Below are 14,628 nucleotides of genomic sequence, written 5' to 3'. Positions count from 1 at the left end.
CTGACTGCAACCCTCACCACAGCAACTTTGAATTATGCTTCTTCACAAAGACCTTGTTGTAACTTAGTGAATATATTTCAAAGTCTGCAAGTACACTGCAGTCATAAGACATTCTTTTCAGGATTGCAAAGTAAGTGGCTAAATCTCTCCCCCCCTCACCCCCCGCCCAGAGTTTACGTAAACAACTGGCATATGTCCATGCATGATTAATGCCTTTAAGAAACGACTTTTTTTTTGGTAAGCAGTGTTAAAGGGAACAAGTTGGGTTCTTGCGCTGCCAGAGAGTAAAGATGGTAACTTCCAATCCCTTAATTGAAGGATTCAGTGAGCTGGAAGTGTTCGCATTAGGAACTGCTCTGTTACTGGAAGGTAAAACTTCGGGAGGTTAATTTCCGAGACTCGTTTGATTTCACAGAAGCTGGTAAAAGATGTACCTGAGTGTACATTAGATCAATTGTTTTAGTCACAGTGACAGTGTGATGCACCTGAACATCTGTGTGTGTGAGCATATTTGCATGCATGCACGTATGCACATTTGAGGGTTATGTGAGTGCATGTAACATATGTGTGTGAATGTGTGTGTAGAAAGAGAAAGAATGCTTACTTCCACGACTTTTGTGTCTGCACAAAGATGGGTACAGCCAAAAAAAACTCCATAGCTGCAATGGGACTTTCTGCTGTGTATGTCTGGTGTTAATTTGCATATATTTTATATATGGGCTGAAAGCTGTGTTGGCAGGAAATCTGTATATTTCAATGCAATAAGGTTTGGATTCATTTTACTGTTCCATTGCATAACAAACGTGAGAGAGCGCAGATGCAAGAGAACTAAACGTATTCTGTTTCCACATTATCCAATATGTATTTTACTTGCATTGTGCTGCATACACACATTGTTAAAAGTACACTTGTCCTGCAATGATCTGAAATAGTTTCTGCTTCTCATCAATGCAAAAACAAAAGTGTCATTACAACTTTGTAATCGAGTCCCGAGGTAACAATAGTATTTTGTGCTTTGCCGTTTGAACCCATCCTCAGGTTTTCTGTTTCTCTGATTTGCTCCACAGCTCTCGTTGGGCTGCTTCTGAATGGGATAACGATTTTGTCTTTTTATAAGATAAAAGAACTCCAAACATCAAGCAATCTCCTAGTAGTCAGCTTGGCTGTATCTGACTCCGGAATCTGCTTGAATGCATTTGTTGCTGCATTCTCGAGCTTTTTAAGGTATACATGGTTATCAGTCTTTCAGTTTGGTTTCATGGAATTACATAGAATGTACAGCATAGAAACAGGCCATTCGGCCCAACTGGTATTTATGCTCCTCGTGAGCCTCTTCCCACCCTTCTTCATCTAACCCCATCAGCATATCCTTCAAATCCTTTCTCCCTTATTTGTTTATCTAGCTTCCCACTTACGTGCATCTATGCTATTCACCTCAACTACTCCTTGTGGTAGCGAGTTCCACATTCTTACCACTCTCTGGGTGAAGAAGTTTCTTCTGAATTCCCTATTGGATTTATTAGTGATTATCTTATATTTATGGCCCTGAGTTTTGGTCTCCCCCAGACACACCTCTTGCTTGCTTCCCTCACAGGTACTGGCCTTATGGATCTGAAGGTTGCCAGACTCATGGTTTCCAAGGATTTCTGGCAGCCCTGGCTAGCATTAATGCATGTGCAGCCATTGCCTGGGACAGATACCACCTGAACTGCAGCAGTAAGTAATTCCAAGCAAATTCCTAAACACAAATTGCATAGATTAAATTGTCTAGTGACAAGAGTCGGGTATGTTTTATTTTATTTCCAGTTTGTGTTTTCAAAAATAAATTTGAGGGAGGAAAAGTTCAGGAAATTTCAAAACTATAATTTTTACTCAAAAAAGGTAGCAAAATATTTTTTCTTTTGTTATTTTACCAAGAGATTTAAATTAGGAAAGGCACAAGGAAACATTAAAATGTAAAGAAAACACTTGAAACATTTGCAGATGACGGCTTGTGTAACATGCCTCATTCAAATCTCGGAAAACAAACATATTTATTTAGCCGAATGTCAGAGATGTGAACAAACTGTGAAATGTAAAGCAGAGAGAAGAATTCCCAATCCATTTCAAGCCTATTGATGTTGTGGCTAGCTAATCTTTTAAAACGGACGTCACTGAGAGGCTCATTTGAATGCAGCCTTTGTGGGTAAGTTAAGGATGAGTGAAAGACTGACTATAGCATATTGTGGCCGTGGTCTTTGTTCTAATAATCTCTGGGTTTATTTTTGCCAAGAAGATGGAAGTTCTACTTATTTCAGTTTCATCTTTAACAAAGCATTACAAGCAATGTGATTTCCAACAGTCTGAATGCTGTTCAGTTATATAAGAAGCTGTGGAAATAATCCCATTCTTTAACTCAGCTGATTACTAAAGCTGATTTCTTTCTTAAATTGCTACTTTTTATCCTTTCCTAACCCGAGGATGCTGACTCCTTGCTGGACCGTAATTCCACAGGCATCTGAGCCGCCACAATTCCCATGTGAACTGTGGCAATGAAGTTACTTAATTATACAGAAGGCATCAAGGCCAACCCTGATCCTGTCCACATGTGCACTTTTTCTAGAAAAGGTCACTGGAAAACAATTAGGGGTAAGAACCAGAATGATACTGGGGCTAAACAGGTTAAATTCTGAGGACAGGTTGCGCAGACTAGGTTTATATTCCCCTGACTATAGAAGATTAAGGGGTGATCTAATTGAGATGTTTAAGATGATTAAATGATTTGATAGGGTAGAGAAACTATTTCCTCTGGTGGGGGAGTCCAGAACAAGAGGCATAACCTTAAAATTAGAACTCTGCCGTTCAGGGGTGATGAAGGAAGCACTTCTTCACACAAAGGGTAGTGGAAATCTGGAACTCTCTCCCCCAAAAAGCTGTTGAGGCTGGGGGTCAATTGAAAATTTCAAGATTGAGATTGATAGATTTTTGTTAGGCAAGCATATTAAGGGTTACAGAACCAAGGTGGGGAGATGGAGTTAAGATACAGATCAGCCACCATCTAATTGAATGGTGGAACAAGCTCGAGGGGCTGAATGGCCTAATACTGTCCCTATATTCCTATGTAACTCTGGCTAATTCCCCCTCTCCCTCCCCTTACCTAACCCTGGATATCAAGGTTCAAATTTGGGGCCTTGCTAGTTTGTGTGGCTCAGCTGATCGGTGAATAAAGTCACCAAGCCATTGGGAGAGCTCAGATATCTATCCTTAAAAAAGGTACCTGAATTATGACAATAGTTGGTCCATGGCCTGAAAATAAAGCATGACAATGGCAAACTATGATGTTAAAGTTTAAATATTTTTGTAAATTAACTAATAAAATGCTAACTGGTAATCTTAATGGTACCTAGTATTTATATTTAATATGTGAGTTGGTTTAACTATATTGTAACTTAAATTTCCTCTCATTGATCTATAAATTGACATCCATGTGTTAAAACTATTATAGGATCAAGATTACAGTGGAGCAGTGCAATAATTGCTATATTATTTATCTGGGCGTTTGCTGGATTCTGGTCTGCTATGCCATTGTTGGGTTGGGGTGAATATGACTACGAACCATTGAGAACGTGCTGTACTTTGGACTACTCTAAAGGTGACAGGTGTGTATATGACTTTAAAAAAAAATGTAATTCATGTGGGCGCCGCTGGCAAGGCCGGCATTTATTGCCAATCCCTAGTTGCCCTGAGAAGGTGGTGGACCTCCTTCTTTGTAGCAGTTTGATACGACTGAGTGGCTTGCTAAGCCACTTCAGAGAGCAGTTAAGAGTCAACCATGGAACTGGAGCCACATATAGGCCAGACCAGGTAAGGACGGCAGGTTTCCTTCCTTAAAGGACATTAGTGAACCAGTTGGGTTTTTTATGACAATCCAACAGCTTCATGGTCACTTTTGCTGGTAACAGCATTTAATTTCCAGATTTTTTGAACTGAATTCAAAGTGTCGGACAGCCATGGTGGGATCTGAACTCATGTTCTCTGGATTATTAATCCAGGCCTCTGGATTACTAGTTCCAGTAACATAACCACTACCAGACCCTCGGAAGTGTGGTACTCTGCAATATTAACAGCTTCAACATCGCTCTAGAGATTTACAGTACTATAAAACAGGATCAGAGACTGAAACCATTAATACTTCACCACTAGAGTCCTCTGTTCCATTATACTACATAATTTGTGTCAATTTGAAGTGGTTTGAGTTTCTCATCAGCATAACCTGTAGGACCAGTAATGCAATCAGAGGTGCCTGACGTACCCATTGCACTTCGAGCACCAGAGCCCCATATTATTGGGCGAGGAAGCCTAAGGCTTACTCTTTCCCCAATGCGTACCATACTTAGCAACGCTACCCAGAATGTAAGAGGCTCATTAAGATCCCAAATTTCATGAACATTTCAGGAAAACCCCATTGGCATTCCAGATGCTCAGAATCCATTTGAAATGGATGCTTCGGGGAGATAAGGTTTAAAAGAAAAATTGCAAGATCGGTTTGTCGGTGACCTTTTTCTCAAAACATATCCCCACGTTTCGTGGCAGGACCTCCTGCATCATGGTCTCCAATGCCCGATCACTGAATCAAACTTTTTTAACAAAAGCCATTTAAACAGAAAAGGCGTGGCTTTAAAGGCAGCCAACAGCCCTTTAACAGCTGCTGGTGCCCCTCCAACCTGCTGTCATAACCTCGATATTTCACGTGCTATGGGCCGGGAGCACGGTCTAAATATGTAAATTAGATGGCCTCACTGCTCTACTTTTCATGCTTTTCAGGGGAGTAACTTCCCATTGTTTGTTAATTCATTGTCCTGTGTAGTTCAGTGAAGTTTATCTGAATGCAGGCTCTATCAATCCGTAATGTGTTTGGATATTACGAATGTTCGGAGAGTCTCTGTGTGATCATCCATTTTTCATAAGAACATAAAAATCAGGTGTGAATCAAGGCAATTCAGCCCATCAAAAGGTTATCTGTTCAGTACACTAATTCTCCCATCGTGGCATCCAATTGTACTTTGACTAAAGAAGGTTGTCCCGATATCTGTTCTAAATTTATTTTTCACTCATTTCCATTTATGTGCCCTGGTCCTACTTTCTTAGTGTTCTTTGAAGTAATGATCTGCATTTACCTTATCTATTCCATTTAAAACTCTGCTGCAAGTATCGTGTCCCACACTAAGTCCCAATCACCCATCAACCCTGTCTCACTCACCAGCATTGGCTCCCAGTCTCCCAATGCCTTAAATTTAAAATACTTGTCCTCATCTTTAAATCCCTCCATGGCCTCCCCTCATCCTATCTGCAGTCTCCTCTAGCCCTACAACTTCCCCCAAACTCTCCATCCCTCGGACTCTGGCCTCTTGTGCATTACTCCCTCCGCCCTCTGCCCCACCATTGCCAGCCGTGCCTTCAGCCCCTTTGGTCCACAGAGTGGAATTCCCTCCCTCCCTCCCTAAGCCCCTCTATTTCTCTATCTCTGTTTCCTCCTTTAAGACCCTCCTTACATATCATCTATTTGACCAGGCTTTTGTTCACCTCGCCTAATCTTTCCTTCTTTGGTTTGACTTTCATTTTTCATCACACATCTGTGAAGCCCCTTAGAATCTTTTTCTGCAGTAAAGGCACTTGATCAATGCAAGTTGTAGTAGTGTAAAGGAGCACTCTTGCAACAGTTAAACATTTTAATCTTCAGAGAGCAGGAAGGGGAGAATCACTGCTCTCAAAAGTCAGGTAGACGAACTAAGTGTCCAGGGGGTCCAATGGACTCCATGAGAACTTTACAAACCTGGTTTGACACCACACTGGATTTAGAGTCCATGCAGTATCAAACTGAAGCAGAGTGAGACTACCACTCTAAGTCAGGTCTAACTCCAGATTTACATTGCCAGTTTAATGCCAGTGCAAAGTGGAAACTGCTTCACACTGAAGCTGAAGTAGCAGTACAATGCACCTTTTGATCCATTCAATTTAAAGAGACTCCTGTTCTTTTGGAGCACTGAATTCTAAGCAGATGTCTTCAATGTGATCTTAAGAATACCTCGAAGAATCATGTTCTTGAGCTCACATTGGCAGCATCAGGTCAAAGTTCACAAACAAGCCCACTGCTTGAATAATGCAAACTGCAGATTTGGAAAACTGTTAAGATCATTCTGCTTTGCAAAACATGAATTGGAGTCTAATGTATAATATTGTCTTCACTTTTATTTATTTTTACCAGAAATTTTGTCTCATACTTCATTTCAGTGGCATTTTTTGAATTTGTCATTCCACTATTCATCTTGCTAACATCTTACCAATCTTGTGCGAATAAATTCAAGAAAACTGGACAAGTCAAGGTAAAAAATAAGTTAAGTAATCTCATTAAGAATGCAGCAGAAAATCCTTAGAGTTTTTCATTGTCGTAAAACACATTCTCAGTTTAAAAGTTTTTCTTGTCTGCTCCATGATTTTACTTTGCATGCTTTCATTATAAAACTCAATTCTATCGGACTGAAATGAAGTGATGTTTTTGGCTAGTGTTTTCAAGGTCCCATAAGCAGGGCAGGGGTGAGGTTATCTCCACTTCTTGATTGCTGATGAAACATAATTGGATTTTTTTTTCAGATTGGTGGGCTGGGTAGTATCCCATCCTAGGGATCTGTTCTGGGACCTTTTGGTTTCCAGTTATATAAATGATTTGGACACAGACATAAAATGAATGATATTGAAGTTTGCCGATGATACTAAATTATGAGGCATGGCAAACTGAGAAAGAATACAGAAGACTGAAGGAGTATTTAGACAGGTTCATAGCGTGGACAGATAGGTGACAGATGTCTCACTGCAGAGAAATGTGAAATAATATGTTTGGCAAAAAAGATTGGGAAATCAACTACATCAAGAGTAGAGGAACAGAAAGATCTATGGGTGCAGATTCATAAATCTTAAAATGTGGGAATACAGATAGTGATGACCATAAACAAGCCAAAGGGGATTCAATATCGAGCCACTGAATACAAAAGCAAGGCAGTGATGTTAAATTTGTACGTTGGTTAGGCCATAGTTGGAATAATGGGCACTAAATTGGACCATGTAATGCCCGTTTTTCGGCGCGACATGGCCTCTGACCATCCAAGATGGCGTCTTGGATGCGCACGCACATTTCCAGCATGATGTGCGCCCGATGCCATCTTGTTATAGGAGTTAGCACATGCGCATGTAAAGTAGGAAGAAAGTGCATGCAGTGTGCAACGCTGATTTAAAGTGACAGACACAATTTTGGACCTTACCGCTCAACTCCATGCAGTCTTAACCCCGACCATCTGAACGTGTCTTACAGCGCCTGAAGGACCCCCCCCCCCCCGCCACCAGCGCTATTTAAAGGGGCCATGCAGGTGTTGCAGGTTAGTTGCTGGATTATTGCTTCTGGCTGCAAGTGGAATAGGAAGTGTTTTTTGAAGCTCCCTATTCTTACTGAAAGTCCCTAGAGTACATTTGAGAGCGGTTTGGCAGGTACTGCCTTACAGTTCGGAAAGTTACAACCGTGGTTGAACAACATTCCTGGCAACCATGGGCGGTCTGCTAGAGCTCCCGCTGGGCATTGAGCATGACTGGGAGCATGCAGAGAGGCCACGTATAGCAGGTCAAGCTGCGAGGAGACAGAGGACGAGGAGGCACAGGGCACTGAGCAGGAGGCCCTACCCAACGAGGGCTTTTCAGGACCAATTCTCTTATCTCAACATGACGGAGGAGGATTGCATCCGACGCCCGAGTTTCACCAAGGAAGCTGTGACCGAGATCTGTCGACTGGTGCGGCCACAACTGCAGCCTCCGAGCAGGGCAGAGACAGCACTGCCTGTGGCTGTGAAGGTCACAGTGGTGCTGAATTTCTACGGCTCAGGAGCATTTCAGGCCTCTGCTGGCGACATGTGCAACATCTCGCAGTATGCAGTGCACTGCTACATAAGGGAGGTCACAGACGCACTGTACCAGATGAGGAGCAGGCTCATCACCTTCCCTCGCCATAGAGAGGAGCAGAACAAGCGAGCCCAGGGGTTCTCTCGCATTGCTGGCTTCCCCATGGTGCACGGTTCCATTGACAGCACGCAAATTGCCCTGCGTGTCCCGCATATCAACTCAGCCGTCTTTGTCAACCGAAAGGGCTTCCACTCCCTCAACATGCAGCTGGTGTGCGACCACATGCATCGAATCATGGAGGTCAATGCCCGCTACCCTGGAAGCAGTCACGACACCTTCGTCATGCGGCAGTCCAACGTGCCAGCTGTCTTTCACCTGACTCAAAGGCTGGCTACTGGACGACAAGGGCTATCCCCTCACCCAGTGGCTCATGACACTGGTCAGCAACCCACGTACACGTGCACAGCAGGCCTTTAAATGAGAGCCATGCTACCACATGCAACATCGTGGAGCACATCATAGGCCTCCTCAAACAATGCTTCTACTGCCTGGTCTGGTCTGGAGGAGTCCTGCTGTACTCCCCTGAGCAGGTGGGCAGATTCGTGGTGGTCTGCTGCACAACCTCACCATCATGACGGACCAGCCTTTGCTGCCAATGATTGGAGAAGACCCTGAGCCAGAGGTGGCGGAGGTGGAAGAGAAAGTGGAGGAAGAAGCAAGGGTGCAACTGGACCACACGCCTCGTCTCCAAGGGCTCTGCATGCTCGCCTGATCCGTACCCGCTATCAATAATGTGAATTACATTCCCCAACTCACCAACAGTCCTACACTCCCCACCTTTCCGCTCCCACAAGGCAATCAAATCACCCTCCATCTGATTGCACATTGGTTTCCCTCTCCGATCATTGCATAAATAAAAACCACCACCAAATGCAAAATCAAAGTCGCATTTATTAATGAATAAATGAAATTATGCAAACATAACAGAACTATTCACCCTTGTGCATTTCCTTAGTGCCTTTACCTATCTTAGTGCTCCCACGAGGTGCTTCCCCAGTGGCTGGAGCATGGGTGGTGGGAGGTTGCTGGCCTTCAATGGAGGAGCATGCAGATGGCCTTGGAGGACGACCTCGAGCAGCTCTGGGCCGGGACAGCTCAGCTTCAGACTGCACCATCTCAGCATAGGCTGCAGCAGTCTGGCCTGACTGGCCAGTAGGCAACAACAGGGGCACTGGTGGAGTGGTAGGGGTGGGAGCAGGAAGGCTATCGTCCTGAGAGAGGACAGCAGGTCCAACTGCCATGGCACCACTGCCACTCTCCCAGGGCGGCACCTCAGCAATCCTGGTGATCAGCTGGAGAATGGATTGCTGGAGTGCTGTGATATCCTGGAAGCTCCTTTCCACAGTGGTCTGAGCTTCCAAGGCAGCAGTCAGACCTTGGATGGCAAATGTTTGTGCTGCAGTGGAAGCTGTGACATCAGTCATCAGACGCTGCATCCTGGTGGGTTCCACAGGTGCGCTGATGGAGGTGACCACCCATGTTGAAATGGATGGGCTCCAAGCTCTGCACAAAGCCCTGTGCCAAGTTGAAGCTGGACTCCTCCATGCCCCTTCTCATTGTGCGCAGGTTTTCTGGCAGGCTTTCCAGTGCCCCAAGCATTTGGTGGTGTAGGCCCATCAGCCGTCTTCTGTAACCCGGCCCATTGAAGTCCTCATCTGACTCCTCTGCAGCAGAACTAGTGAGCGACCTCACCCTCTGGTGAGCTGGCACCTGTGGTATTCGTTCCCCCCCCCACCCCGGCTCCTGCGCACTTGTGCTCGGTGTCTCACCACGTGCAGATCCCTCCTCTAACCTAGCCTCTAAAGGACACCCAGTGTCAGTCTCTGAGCTGGTGGAAGCAAGTGTCAGATCGAGTGACGGTTCGGCTTCAGTGTCCCCCTCCTCCTGCTCCTCGGTGCTGCCACGTGTTCTTGGATATCTGCAATGACAAAGGGAAACAGGTTGAGCTGTGGAGTGGGGAGAGGAGCAGGTAAGACGTGCGTGCTGACAGCATCTGCAGCACGTGAGTCAGAAAAGATTACGGGAGGAGGGAGATCTGGGAAAAGGAGAAGGAGCATTAGATATGCAGAGACCCCCTTCATCGGGACCTCCAGCGCGGCATGTTGTCACGGCTGCAGCGATGGCCCGCCCAATGATCTGAAGCACAGTCTCCTCTTGGGGGGGGGGGTGAGGATGTGTAAGCGTCCCCGTCCACCCTCACGTCTCTCCTGCTGCCGGCTGTTACGCGCTACCTTCTCCTGCAAGACAGAGGACGGTGTGTCAGTGAGTATCTTGCAAGGTGTGTGGGTGATGTGCCTGTCGTGGTCGAATAGCTGCCAATTTGTGTGACCTATGAGTGGTGGTTGTGTAGCCTGCAAGTGTGCGGATGAGATGCAGCATGCCGAGTGCAGCATTGCAGATGGATGGGCAGCGTTTGTTGGTGGGTGGGTGATGGGGAGTGTGATGCGTGGAGCAGTGGGTAGGATGTGCACTTGCATTCGCTTACCTTGACCACTCGCGTCAGATCATTGAACTTCTATCGGCACTGCATCCACGTGCGTGGTAAAATTCTCCTGGCATTAATTTCTTGTGCCACAGCCTGCGGAGCTGCAGTCTGGAGGGTTTCATGCCACCCTGCGGGTACATGCTGGCCCTCCTTTCGTCCACCCCTTCCACCAGGGCCTCCAGTGCATCATCGGAGAAACGTGGAGCCCTCACTCGAGCCGGTCCTGCTATCCTCGTGGCCATTTTTCCCTTCTCCTATTAAGCTGTGTACCTGCCATTTGAAATGTGCACCTGGACCTTTAAGAGGTGCAGGCTGCTGATAACGTGCGCTGTGCACGCCCCATTTCCAACTTCCTCATTCTCCGTGCAGCCTCTCAGCAGGTAGCGCTGGCTGCATGGAGATACCATGGTAAGTAGCAGGCAGCATGGCGTAGGGGCCATCGGGCGTGGGGTACTAGCGGATCATGCTACCCTCGCCCAAAAACGGCCCTTATCGAATTTTATCCCCCATTGTGTGCACTCAGAGATCCATTATAAGAAGGACATTAAACTTGTAAAAGTACCCTTTTTACATCTGGTAGGCAAAATTTACATACAGAAGGAGACTGGAGAAAACAAATTAACAAAGAGGAGCTAAGAGAGTCTAAGAAAGACAAAAGAAATAGTCTACTTCTGTTACTATTTCTCCAAGAGACAAAGAGAGACTGTCTAGAATCTAAGAGAATCTAACAAGGTCTGCTACTGTTGACTGGAGAGGTGCCAAGCCCTCTATTTTTAATACCTTCATTTTAAAGCGAAACTCTTTCATCTGCAATCTGAGTGACATGTCAAAAAGGAAGGGTTCCACTCGATGTCAAAACGTCTTGGAGAAACATCCCAGAGTCCCGGGGATATCTTTTAATTGGCGAAGCATTGATTCTCGAGGATTTTAAAACTGTGTGTCTTGTTCTTGTTCCCAGCTTAGGCATCAAGGCATTCTACCCGATTTTGACAATTTGATGTTTCACTAAGTATTTCCCTGGGGTCTGATTTTTCAAAATGGCTTTCTGACATCAGTAAGGAGTATCTATTTGTATACACGAGCTTTCATGGTGTAATTAACTTAGAATCTTTATGGCCTGATTAGCTGAGAAAACTTGTGTTAGCTAAAAAAAACTTATGATTTGCTGGTTTGAATTAGTCTGCTTTCCACCCACTTCCCAGCATTCAGTTCAACCACTGACTCCATCTTGAGTGGGCAGTTTTCAAGCCAAAATTCCATTTTGAGCAATTGACTGGGCATTTTCCTTAAAAAAGGGTATCGTGAAGATTCATCAGAATGATAGCAGGAATGAGAAGTATGGTTATGAAGAAAGGCTTAAAGATTATGGCACTTTTTTTTACTGGCAGGATATATAGAGGACTAAGAGATATTCAAAAAAAAGGTTAATCATGAAAATTTGCTTCAACTAGTTGGCGAATTGGTAACAAGGGAGCATAAACTCAGGAAGAAGAAAAAAATAACTTAGAAGAAATTTGTTTCATGGAGAGTTCCTGGAACAGAAAAATACCTTACATGTGGCTACTGAGGCTGATTGCAACATTAAAAGGCAATTGGATTAATATTTGTAAAGGAAGAATATAAGAGGATACATAGAAAGAACAAGGAACAGCTTCCATCTGTTCTGTGATTTCTACTATTCTATGGAAAATTTTCTTTCACTGGTCCCGAGAATGCAGAATAGCCCATCCAATTTCACACTCCCTTTGTCACTGCAAGAACAATATGGAAACTACCTGGCAGCAACAATGATAGGTCTCATGGCTGAGTGGGTAAATCCACTACCAGAGCATTAGTGAATGATACAGACCAGGAAAGTCTGTAGTTTAATTTCTGGTCTGTGTCTTGTTAGCTGATCTCAGTTGTGCAAGATAGGGGCACTGCAATTTGCCTCTTTGTCCCCAAGCTGAAGAAGGAAAATTTTTTAAAAAGCAGCCAAAAAAAAACAACTCACTTCTGATTATTGTCCAGTTGTGAGAGGGCATTTCAGATAAGGCCAATCATCATCCTGCCATCATTTAACATGCACAGATGGCCAGTTCCAACAGGGACCACTGGATAATGATCAGAAGTGGGAACCTGGTCTACTTTGCTCTTCCTAGCCCAGGGATGGCTGAAGCCAATTGTTAGATCCCTGCTGCTGCCCTTTCTGAGGTCAACCAACTGAATACAGATGCGACCTGGAACCCCCCTGGTCTGTACGGCTCAGCTACTCACAAGATAAATGAGCTGAACCCATAGGGGACCTCTAGGACAGGTTTTAGGAAGCTCTTTCAATAGCTCAGTGAATTGATCGGGAGAGGAACTAACACTCACGGAACCATAATCCAGCCAGGAATCAATACTATAAATGAGGAGGGGGAAAAAGGATAAAACTGGTAGAAAAATGCTGTGGGGTAAGACAAAGACAGTGGGTTAGGGTGGGGATTTCACAGGGTTCAACTGGGGTATCTGATATATGAAGAGGCAGATGGCAAAGGGAGGGTGGGGAATATCATAGACACAGAATGGGCAATACTTCCAGTGGGACCAGCTGATTTAGCAAGTAAAATGACGACTGTAGTTTTGTGGTGATACAATCATTGCATGACTTGAACCATTATAACTCAATTATTTTGTTTCTGGTCAGTTTAATGCAGGACTGCCTGTTAAAACCCTAATGATCTGCTGGGGACCTTACAGTCTGTTGTGCATGTACGCAGTCATAGAAAATGTTACCGTCTTATCTCCAAAACTGAGAATGGTAAGTGACAATAGCTAGTGTTATTTGAAGAAGGGTGAGGGGTGTACACGTCAGAATACGTCACATTACTCAAATTGTACTAACTTATCTGAGAATATACCAGGGCAATTTCTTTCATTGAGTTTATTTTTGAAATATTGTAGTAATTACAGCGACCAGAAAAATTTATATGTTGGTCTTTTGTTGCGAGATGTAGTAAAATTGACAAGGAAACTGGAACATACTTTGGGTTTGGGTTTGGGGGGGGGGGTACACATGTGATTATTGATTCACATGGCGTCTCTAGATATTTGCTGTTTCTATTACTTAGTTTAATGAATTTGCAAAACTAATGTCACTATAATTCAGTTTTCATTTACTTTTATATTTGCAGCTTCCTGCCATTCTTGCAAAGACCTCCCCCATAGCCAATGCCTTTGTCTATGCCCTGGGGAATCAGAATTACAGGGGAGGAATCTGGTCCTTCCTAACCGGACAAAAAATGGAACCCATTGAAACACATGGGAAAGTTAAATAAATAAAATACAGCTGTTTACGGATCAATCATTGGAACAAGAACTGAAGTGCAGAGTGAAACTATCGACTTAACCTGTATACTAAGTTGTTTCCACACTGGAAGCATATCCTATCCTGTACAAACCAAGAGATTAGAATGAATGTGCTGGTAGTTTATCACAACACCTGAATATGCATGTACAGCTTTTGGCTTCAAACCGCCTTAAACCCAAAACATTTCCAGTGATTTCCACTGTACACTTAGTTACAAATAAATGATGTTCTATATTCCACTTTGTATTCCAGTCCCTTTGATGTGTTGTATTTCACCTGTCCTATAAAAAGGTGAAGAATTATTGAAAATGTTTTGTTTGTACAAGAGGAGCAATGCACGATTAGAATGTAAAGACAGCAACATAAATAGATTCAATTCTGCATCTGAGGACGTGGTGTTTATGTCTAATACAACCGTATATCAACACCATTTTTAAAATCCAATCTGTTGAAAAGTGTAGGAAATCCTAACAGTACATTAGTGAAATAGACTAAAAACATAATGTATTATCGTTAAACAATATTTCAAAACTCCTAATTCCAGCCAGAATAAATGTGATCTCTTATTCCTTGTGCTTTCATATAACACTGATCAATTTTTTATAACATTGCACAGAGGAAATCAAGACCAAATGTAACCTTCAGGTGAAGTGGGATTAGAGTGCGGGGGATAATTGGACCAGGGTGCACAGATATAATTCAGTCCCCATTTTAAAGCCACACGTTTTGATGCTTTGATTTTAAATGATTCCTCATAGTTAAGTAGCAAAACGTCCAACAATTTGGGAAGCACAGTTGTTTGGATCGTAGGAGTTTCTCTGCAGTACAG

The 14,628-nt window shown here is 43.8% G+C and overlaps 1 protein-coding gene across 1 annotated transcript; it reads left to right on the top strand.

Annotated features, from left to right (window-relative positions):
* Nucleotides 1-290: 290 nt before the first annotated feature.
* Nucleotides 291-13,767, top strand: rgra (retinal G protein coupled receptor a). Its single transcript, XM_067972354.1, has 7 exons — nt 291-369; nt 1,068-1,224; nt 1,595-1,716; nt 3,485-3,638; nt 6,245-6,362; nt 13,137-13,250; nt 13,624-13,767. The coding sequence occupies exons 1-7, from the start codon at nt 291-293 to the stop codon at nt 13,765-13,767; spliced, it is 888 nt and encodes a 295-aa protein (XP_067828455.1).
* The last annotated feature ends 861 nt before the right edge of the window (nt 13,768-14,628 follow it).

This window comes from Heptranchias perlo, chromosome 36, assembly GCF_035084215.1.
Source record: "Heptranchias perlo isolate sHepPer1 chromosome 36, sHepPer1.hap1, whole genome shotgun sequence".
NCBI classification, from domain to species: domain Eukaryota; kingdom Metazoa; phylum Chordata; class Chondrichthyes; order Hexanchiformes; family Hexanchidae; genus Heptranchias; species Heptranchias perlo.
Note: the sequence above shows the minus strand (reverse complement) of the source record. Positions and strands in the feature narration are given on the sequence as shown.